The sequence below is a fragment of the Pteropus vampyrus genome, unplaced genomic scaffold, assembly GCF_000151845.1.
Source record: "Pteropus vampyrus isolate Shadow unplaced genomic scaffold, Pvam_2.0 Scaffold194, whole genome shotgun sequence".
NCBI classification, from domain to species: Eukaryota; Metazoa; Chordata; class Mammalia; order Chiroptera; family Pteropodidae; genus Pteropus; species Pteropus vampyrus.
Window position 1 is genome coordinate 1,265,712 of NW_011888975.1, and position 10,365 is coordinate 1,276,076.

Consider the following 10,365-nt stretch of genomic DNA (forward strand, 5'->3'; position numbering starts at 1 on the left):
GCTGTTGTCCTTTTGTTGGTGATTATCAGTAAGTATTTACTGGCTTTTTAGTAGGGGGAGTATCATTCGTTTCGGAGTTCATTTTATTTTTAGTTGACCTAGTATGACTGTCAGGATTGAGTAGCGATTTCTGATCCGAGTCTAGAGTCTTAACCGAGAATCTGCAGACCTCTGAAAACGCTCTTAAATTGTATCTAAACGCAGGACTAAGGGACTTGTTTGAGGCCCAGGATGGCTGTTAACACCCAGGACCATAACACTCATTTACTGTTTATTGTTAACGCTCACGTGCTTGCACTTGGTAATATTGTGTTTGAAGGACAAATCTAAATACATTCTCCAGACGATAGTTTGTTTTGTTTTGTTTTTGTTCTAGATTTAAAGTTGATTTTAGGCATTAAAGCATCCTTAATATTCTTTTGAAAGTCAGATTATTTTTAATATCTCCTTTTCTCCAAGGCCTCTTTTCCTATGTTTACAAGGATTTTATGAAGATTTAGAAAGTGTCTGAAAATAACCATTTGAAAAAATCCATGGTGATACTCTCCTTTTAAACAGAAAAGGTTTTGCTACAGTGATATAAAGTTGGTCCTCGTCTGTGTTTGCGGCTTCTGAGTTTGTGAATTCACCTGCCAGCTAACGTGGACTCGTCACCCCCTCTCCCCGTCAGTACTTGGGGTGCTTTTGCGGGTGTCGGCACATGGGTTCAGAGCAGTGACAGGCGTATTTCCGCCTGACGTCTGATGAGGTCGTGCTCTGCCCTGCAGGTTCCTCTCCCAGAGTGAATGCGTGTCCTTCAGAGTCTATTTAGTGTCACGTTTCTCACATGTTTGCGTGTTTGTTAGCGATTCCACTATTTAAAACGGCCCCCAGGTGCAGTGCTGAAGTTCTGTCTGGTGTTGCTAAGTCGTGACGTGTCTTAAGGAGAAGGCAGGTGTGTTAGACAGCTTCACTTAGGCATTGTAGTGCTGGTGGCCATGAATTCAGTGTTCATGAATCAGCAGTATGTATTAAATAGGGTGTCTTTAAACAGAAACACACATAAAACAATAGGAAGTATAAGAATCACACGTAGTAAAGTCCACACTTAAGGTGTGTACAGACCTGGGCTAGACTCTTGGGAGGAAGCAGTCTACCTCGAGATGTCAGCGGCTTCTCTTCCTGGTCAGGTGGACCGTTCAGGTGAAGGAGGCTTTTTAAAGTGAAAAACAGGGATCCAGCAGTCAGTCCCTCGGGCTCTGCCGCAGACGAGGCCCGAGAAGTACCTGGAAAGGACCTTTCCAGCGGGTCGTAGAGCGTTCTTTTGGAGATGCCTTTCCCAGGAATTTCTCTGACGATAAACCACAAAGACATCAGGGTAAAACAACGACCCTCTGTAAATGACAGACTAAAAGCGACATGCTTAAAGATCGGATTACAGCCCAACTGATAAAGAAATTTGCCTTTCCCTGCAACACACACCACTTTAAGATAACCAGAATTGCAAATGAAAAAACATATTAGGACGTTGTAGATTCTTACAAATTTTATATAATTTCAAGAACGGTCATTTTAATCATACAAATACAACAATTATTTTTGATTTGACAATGCTTCCCATGTAATTTTAGGATCTCAAATAGGCCTAATTAGTTTAATTTTCCCCTTTTATGAAGGAAGAAATTTTGTTTAAAAGGTTTCAAAGATTCTGTCAGTTAATTTTCAGATTTAAATTTTGGAGAAGTTTGTCAAACATCAAGTTTTAAAACACCTAATCAAATAAGATCACAGGTCACTGTGAAACAGTACTTATTTAATCATGGTGACAGTTGGAGACTTTGCAGGCAAATACAGCAAGTTCAATAATTGTAAGCAAAATTTATCTCCTTTACTGTTAAGACAATTTAATTTAGCAAAGACCTGATGATACAGAGCCCAGGAAATAATTTCAATAAGACGTAAAATCTTTGCTTTCCTTTTACAATTTCTTATTAAGAATATAACAATAGTACAGGAAAACTGTCCTTTTAACAGAGAAAGCCGAATTCTAATATTGTATTAGCTTAATTTTGATATTTAAATTTATTTACTCAAGTTTATTTTAATCTTATTTAGCTTGACCAGAGTTTCTTTCTCAAGATTCTTTTCCCACAAACCTCCAACTTTCCTTGTCCAATTTAGCTTGTCTATTCATATACATTTAGAAATAACCGACTTACTGGGACAAACCATTTTTTTAAATTTTCTCAAAATACATTCCATACCTTATACCTTCTTTTACTGAAAACACATTATTTATATTAGTTAGAATTCCTAATCTTTAGAAGTCTTAACTTGTAATGACAACTAAAAAGTAAGCAAGTAGCCTTTTATGGCTTCACCAAGGAGGGAGTGCAAATCGTGTGTCTGTCCCGCTGGGTCCAGCTACGGGAGTCCCCAGCCCACCTGACCAGCTGCCACGTGCACCCCGATAGATGTGCCTCAGAGATGACAGATCAAAAAGCCAGCTCTCAAGATGAAAGAAAAGCTTTTACTACATGCATATTAACGGATTTAGCTATGCCTTGGGTCTCTTGGAGCCAGACTAACACTTGGGGGGATGTGCCACGGGGTGGGGGGTTGAGTGCCATTTGACAGTGTTCTTTTATGCACAGAAATTTTTCTTGAGGTTGGCAGTCACCTGATGTCAGTCTAAGGTGTTCCGTGACCAACTTATCCCATCACAGGAGCCTTCTTTTTTCAAGGTGACAAGTGTCCTAACAACTCTTAAACACTTGACCTTTGTTCACCAGTTTGTGGCTTTGGCTTCAAACCATCCCTCAATGATAGCTTTTACCTCGTGTGCACGTGACCCACAGTGAAGCGTGTTTACTAGACACGGGTCTGGTGAGACCCACAGGCCCATCCGTCCGCAGAGGCCAGAGGCCAGCGCAGACGGCAGGTCTGTAGGATTTCTGAGTCAGGAACGGAAATAAAAGAGCCTGCAGCAAAGCGAGTGCACACAGGGGCCGATCTCCGCCAGCTGCCCACCCTGGGGCACCGTCTGCAAAGCCCCTCCTCAGAGAACAAGGCTCTTTCCTGGGTGGTAGCAAGCACGAGTTGCTCCCCTCCCAGGTAACCGGCCGCAGGTGAAAAAGGTCTGCTTAGGGGAAACGCCCCTCACGCAGCAGCAGCTCCGCGGCCTCCCGCCACGTCAGCACCAGGGAGAGCAGCTCACAGTTCAGGAGGCTGAAAATGCGATTAAACTCTGAAAACCCAGCTTCCGCCTTTACCACATTTTTGAGTATAGAGTTTTTTAATTCTTTGGAATATCCCATCAGGATTCAGGCAGGAGAAAGAGTGAGACGTCTTGAAGCACCTGCTCAGATGGCCTAAGTTTCTATAGGGATCCTTTTAGAGCCGGTTTTAAAGTCAGTTTGTCTTTTAGAAGCTTCTACATGTCAGTGCATCTCCGCCCTGTCCCCGTTGTCCCTGAGAGGTGTGGAATTCTCTCTTTAAGGGAGGCCCTTGATGTGGACTTAAAACTTACTTAGTGGCCCCGAGAGTTTTAAGTGATTTTGGCTAACTCGGTCCATTTCGTTAAGAAGGCACAGGAGGAGGGACCAGAGTGTGTGACCAGAGTGTGCGCACATATAACTACCCGGGGTTCCGTGTAAAATAAACTCATCTTAATTGCACTGCGTTTAACCTCTAATTTACAGTCTAATTAATGAGACTGTAAAAAGATTAACTATGTCAAATCACAAGTGTCCTATTCAGGGAATTGCAAAGACATGTCAACTTTAGTTAGGCAACCGTTTTAGACAAAAACAGGCACGATCTAGCCCCATAATTCTTATACGTACAACACCAGCTGGGGTTCCTGAAGTGTGTGAAGGAAGGGGGAGTGTGAAGTTTTGACTCCCCGTGATTCAAAAGTTTTGTTCTTGATCCATGGAGGCCAAGAAATCGTTTTGGGTCTGAAAACTGCTGCTTTTATGGGAGCTGTCTCCTAGTGGATCAGTGGCTGCCTGCATACGTGTCTCGGGGGGACCTGAGCACCACACGGTATTCAGGCAGGCTCCAGGTACTGGGCTGTACCTCCCAGACGCACCAGAAATGTTCCTTCTAATCCTGAAACTGGGGGTAGGGGAATGTTTTTCTGTTGGGGGCCCTGTGAGACAGCCACATATCTTGGACAGTGAGTCCAGACACTTCTGCAAAGGCTTCTAGCTGCCTGGAAACACCCATGAGAGGGCCAGAAGGAGCAGTGGTCTCTCCGGAGTGAAAGTCACCGTCACGTAATTCCAGAGCTAAGCTAATAGCATTGTTCGACCAGCAGTGAAAATCCAGACTGTAATTACATAGAATGGCCACAAGATGTCACTATAAGCTCAGTTACCTCAGAAAAATAAGTCAAAAACAAACAGGTACTGGTGAATAACAGAATAATAATAAACCCGACTTGAGGGCGTCCCCTCAGTAACTCACCATTCAGATGAGGGAACCCCTGCCTGGCACCAGTGTCCCCTGCCCTGGGCAGCTTCTTATGGACAGTCAAACATGGTACCCAACACGAGAAGGATACCCGCTCCCATGGCACAGATGCCAAATGTCCTAGATGGCTTCACGCATTTTCGGTTGAAGGGTTACCCTCCCTGGCCCAGTAAAGCATGCACATCAGCCACAAGGTGTGGGCGCACAATCCAAGGGTTCAGAGAGGCCAATGACAGGATCCTCATCTTGGCCCAATGAGCCACAGTGTGACTGCTGTGTGTGCCACACGCACCCTTTTCTGCTCCTTTGAAGGTAGAATACTGCTTCTGACAAGATACGCTAAACAAACTTTCACAGCTTAAAGCTTTAGCTTGACCAAAGTTTCTTTCTCAAGATTCTTTTCCCACAAACCTCCAACTTTCCTTGTCCAATTTAGCTTGTCTATTCATATACATTTAGAAATAACCGACTTACTGGGACAAACCATTTTTTTAAATTTTCTCAAAAATACATTTCATACCTTATACCTTCTTTTACTGAAAACACATTATTTATATTAGTTAGAATTCCTAATCTTTAGAAGTCTTAACTTGTAATGACAACTAAAAAGTAAGCAAGTAGCCTTTTATGGCTTCACCAAGGAGGGAGCGCAAATCATGTGTCTGTCCCGCTGGGTCCAGCTACGGGAGTCCCCAGCCCACCTGACCAGCTGCCACGTGCACCCCGATAGATGTGCCTCAGAGACGACAGATCAAAAAGCCAGCTTTCAAGATGAAAGAAAAGCTTTTACTACGTGCATGTTAACGGATTTAGATATCTATGCCTTGGGTCTCTTGGAGCGAGACTAACACTTGGGGGGATGTGCCATGGGGTGGGGGGTTGAGAGCCATTTTACAGTGTTCTTTTATGCACAGAAATTTTTCTTGAGGTTGGCAGTCACCTGATGTCAGTCTATGGTGTTCCGTGACCAACTTATCCCATCACGGGAGCCTTCTTTTTTCAAGGTGACAAGTGTCCTAACGACTCTTAAACACTCGACCTTTGTCCACCAGTTTGTGGCTTTGGCTTCAAACCGTCCCTCAATGATAGCTTTTACCTCGTGAGCACGTGACCCACAGTGAAGCGTGTTTACATAGACATGGGTCTGGTGAGACACACAGGCCCATCCGTCCGCAGAGGCCAGAGGCCAGCCCAGACGGCCGGTCTGTAGGATTTCTGAGGAACAGAAATAGAAGAGCCTGCAGCAAAGTGAGTGCACACAGGGGCCGATCTCCGCCAGCTGCCCACACTGGGGCACCGTCTGCAAAGCCCCTCCTCAGAGAACAAGGCTCTTTCCTGGGTGGTAGCAAGCACGAGTTGCTCCCCTCCCAGGAAACCGGCCGCAGGTGAAGAAGGTCTGCTTCTCACGCAGCAGCAGCTCCGCGGCCTCCCGCCACGTCAGCACCAGGGAGAGCGGCTCACAGTTCAGGAGGCTGATAATGCGATTAAATTCTGAAAACCCAGCTTCTGCCTTTACCACATTTTTGAGTATAGAGTTTTTTAATTCTTTGGAATATCCCATCAGGATTCAGGCAGGAGAAAGAGTGAGATGTCTTGAAGCACCTGCTCAGATGGCCTAAGTTTCTCTAGGGATCCTTTTAGAGCCCGTTTTAAAGTCAGTTTGTCTTTTAGAAGCTTCTGCATGTCAGTGCATCTCCGCCCTGTCCCTGTCCCTCTTGTCTCTGAGAGGTGTGGAATTCTCTCTTTAAGGGAGGCCCTTGATGTGGACTTAAAACTTACTTAGTGGCCCTGAGAGTTTTAAGTGATTTTGGCTAACTCGGTCCATTTCGTTAAGAAGGCACAGGAGGAGGGACCAGAGTGTGTGACCAGAGTGTGCGCACATATAACTAGCCTGGCTTCCGTGTAAAATAAACTCATCTTAATTGCACTGCGTTTAACCTCTAATTTACAGTCTAATTAATGAGATTGTGAAAAGATTAACTATGTCAAATCACAAGTGTCCTATTCAGGGAATTGCAAAGACATGTCAACTTTAGTTAGGCAACCGTTTTAGACAAAAACGGGCACGATCTAGCCCCATAATTCTTATACGTACAACACCAGCCGGGGTTCCTGAAGTGTGTGAAGGAAGGGGGAGTGTGAAGTTTTGACTCACCGTGATTCAAAAGTTTTGTTCTTGATCCACGGAGGCCAAGAAATCGTTTTGGGTCTGAAAACTGCTGCTTTTATGGGAGCTGTCTCCTAGTGGATCAGTGGCTGCCTGCATACGTGTCTCGGGGGGACCTGAGCACCACACGGTATTCAGGCAGGCTCCAGGTACTGGGCTGTACCTCCCAGACGCACCAGAAATGTTCCTTCTAATCCTGAAACTGGGGGTAGGGGAATGTTTTTCTGTTGGGGGCCCTGTGAGACAGCCACATATCTTGGACAGTGAGTCCAGACACTTCTGCAAAGGCTTCTAGCTGCCTGGAAACACCCATGAGAGGGCCAGAAGGAGCAGTGGTCTCTCCGGAGTGAAAGTCACCGTCACGTAATTCCAGAGCTAAGCTAATAGCATTGTTCGACCAGCAGTGAAAATCCAGACTGTAATTACATAGAATGGCCACAAGATGTCACTATAAGCTCAGTTACCTCAGAAAAATAAGTCAAAAACAAACAGGTACTGGTGAATAACAGAATAATAATAAACCCGACTTGAGGGCGTCCCCTCAGTAACTCACCATTCAGATGAGGGAACCCCTGCCTGGCACCAGTGTCCCCTGCCCTGGGCAGCTTCTTATGGACAGTCAAACATGGTACCCAACACGAGAAGGATACCCGCTCCCATGGCACAGATGCCAAATGTCCTAGATGGCTTCACGCATTTTCGGTTGAAGGGTTACCCTCCCTGGCCCAGTAAAGCATGCACATCAGCCACAAGGTGTGGGCGCACAATCCAAGGGTTCAGAGAGGCCAATGACAGGATCCTCATCTTGGCCCAATGAGCCACAGTGTGACTGCTGTGTGTGCCACACGCACCCTTTTCTGCTCCTTTGAAGGTAGAATACTGCTTCTGACAAGATACGCTAAACAAACTTTCACAGCTTAAAGCTCCTCAGAAAGAAAGGGTTTGTTGAGCCAAATGCTAGCCAGAAAAGGACCAGGTCGGAACCACCAGCACCTGTTAACCAGTGAACCTCACCTGTCTCTCCCTTCTGCCCTCCCGCCTGCTGTAATTTAGAACATCTCAGAATTTTCTCCTTGTCAGTGGATAATTTGGAAAATGTAGAATAGCATAAGAAAATACAGTTCAACTGTAATCTTACCACAGAGCTAGCTACTGTTAATATAATTATTGTATATATTTCAAGTCTTTTCCTAATAATATGTAAACATGTTTTTCAAAAACTAAGATTATATGCATACTTATAAATATTTTCCCATGGTATTAAATATCTTTACAATACTTTAGCAGCTGTATGCTAAGGTTATGCCATAATCGATTCGATCAAAATGCCAACGTTAGACATTTAGGTGGTTTTGGGTTATTTTTGCTTATTCGTTTCCATTTGTTAGCCATCCTCTCAGCCAGAAGTTCAGTCCTCATCATCTGCTTCCAGACATGGACGCGCTGCATTTAGAAATAGTTTCTCACATTCCATGGGAGTCTGATTTTTGACATGTTCCTTTTTCATTCTTTTCTCTTGCAGTTGTTATAGTTGTGAAATACCGCACTTGATTTGAGGACAGAGATCGTCATTAAACAGAGTCTGGGACAGTAATAAAAGGTTGCCGCGTAATTTAAACAAAACCCATGTATATAACTTTCAAAACTTCTTTTTCAAGAAACTAAGAGGCAAGTAGCACTTCAAATTGGAGCATTGAGAATGTCCATTATCTTCTTCCCTTCTAGCAAAATGTGCTTTTAATAATTACATTTAGGGCAAGACAACCAGCCTCTATTTCGCCATATTCCAAGGATCTAATTTGAAACTACGTACTTGCCAGCTGATTATTTGTGTCCATAGTTAAACACTGATAACGATATCTCATACCATTATTTAATGACATAAGGACTTGCATTCTTGCATTGAGGCAGGAGTCAGAAGCTTATAGAGAGTACTAGATCATTATGCTAAAAGAGAGGCATAATCATTCCACCACTATTTGTAAGATTCTTGTCGTGTTACAGTTGCTTTGCAAGCAATTTCCACATGTTTATGAGTGTAACAAAAACTAAGTGTTGTAAATGTTGCTGCCTTCAGCTATAACTAAAAACATTCCAGTAAACCTATTTTTGACCATATAAGGGAATGTGTAGTAATTTTTTGGCATTCAAATTATGGAAATGAGAAATTTAAACACTGTGAAAAGCTCATGGCACCATAAAACTGGAGATAATAAAATTATTGGAGCACGTCATCGGAGTTTTGAAAATGACCAACATCTTGCCACAAGTCAGGGTCCAGCTCTTGTCAGTTAGCCTCCTGTGGGAGGGGCCGGTCCTAGGGAGAGTCATTGAAACCCACGGGTAACTCATTCCCTTGTTTCTGCTGGTCGCTTCTTCTTTAACTTCAACTAACCCTTGCACCAGAAGTGCCGAAAGTGCTAAGCAAAACCATCTGCTTAGAATTGGCTCGTTTTGCCTTCTCCGACGATCCCTGGGAGATGCCTGTGCATCGATCAAGCGTCAGATTCACCAGTAATGTCTATGACAAGTCAGGAGCCTAGGTCGTCGTCATCCGTCACCGTTAATCTCAGTCCGTTTTCATAACAGTAATGAGGTGTTAGCGTTAAAATGTGCCAGATCCAACATACAGGCCGCCCCAAAAGAGAAAAAGAAATTTGGAAAAAATAAAATAAAATGTGCCGGCCTTCTTGTGGTATTTAAGCAAGTCAGAGTGGAACTACATAGTCCTCGAATGTGTGAGGGAAGCTTTCAGAACAAAACGCAGAAACTTATGCACGTGGACACCTTGACAAATAAAGGTAATTATAAATTGGAAATAGGGTGAATAGAAAATACCAGTTTTTAAAGGGGGTGAGGAGGTGTGGTCCTGTATATGTTTTATTTCTTTGGTCATTTTCATTCCAAATGTATGAAACAATCTTTTTTCTTAATCCTGTGGGATTAGCACTAAGAGACAAAACTGTTCTGTTTAAAATGGAAAGAAATTTGAAGGGAGGAAGCAGATTAAGGGATACTCAAGGCACTTGGCAAATTATGAAAATTAATTGCTAACTTGTGTAGTTCACTAAGAACATTTAAAGAGTGTTGTCTGTTCTCCCCACTCTGTAAAGGTCCATGTAAATAACATCATAAATACTAAATCTTTTGACAGAATAGGATGCCTAGGAAAACGAGTGGTTTTAGAATTTCAGTCGCTAATACAGTTCAGGACTCGAAGTAGTTTAACTGATTGTACAGAATCAGTCCTAACATATTTATGTATGTCCTTTTTAGGGGGATTGGTTAATTTTCTATTAGTTGATATAGAAATCTGGTTTCTCCATGATACCTGTCAGTGAAGATGAAGATGATTTCTCAGAGAGAATCCGTATTTCCAGTGTTTCTTTTAATAAAGGATGCTACTTTTAAAGAAATACAAAGTTATTTTTTAAAATTTCAACCACGAATAAAGGAAGCATTTATATGACAGTATCGCGTACATGCAGTTCTCTTCGTATTTCAGATGCTGCCGCGGGAGCGCTGGCGTCCGTTAGAGCCTCGCTCTCGCTTAGCTTGTCGTTCCATCGTTCTCGGTCTTCTTAGTGCTGACACCCTTAAAACAGCATGTTTATGGGCTTCATTGTGGCAGCCTTAGAGACACAAACCTTCTTACGATCAAAACCAAAAGAAACAGGTCGCGCATTAGATGCCAGGCCGACCTTCCTCCCTCCCTTTCTTTTTCTCATTCAGCTCAGATCTCG

The 10,365-nt window shown here is 43.4% G+C and overlaps 1 protein-coding gene across 1 annotated transcript in view; it reads left to right on the plus strand.

Annotated features, from left to right (window-relative positions):
* VAMP4 (vesicle associated membrane protein 4) overlaps window positions 1-10,091 on the plus strand; it is a 37,655-nt gene extending 27,564 nt beyond the window's left edge. Inside the window, exon 8 of the mRNA XM_011371708.2 lies at window positions 8,145-10,091. Coding sequence (XP_011370010.1) covers window positions 8,145-8,173 — 29 coding nt within the window. The 3' untranslated portion in view covers window positions 8,174-10,091. The remainder of the gene's footprint in view (window positions 1-8,144) is intronic.
* The last annotated feature ends 274 nt before the right edge of the window (window positions 10,092-10,365 follow it).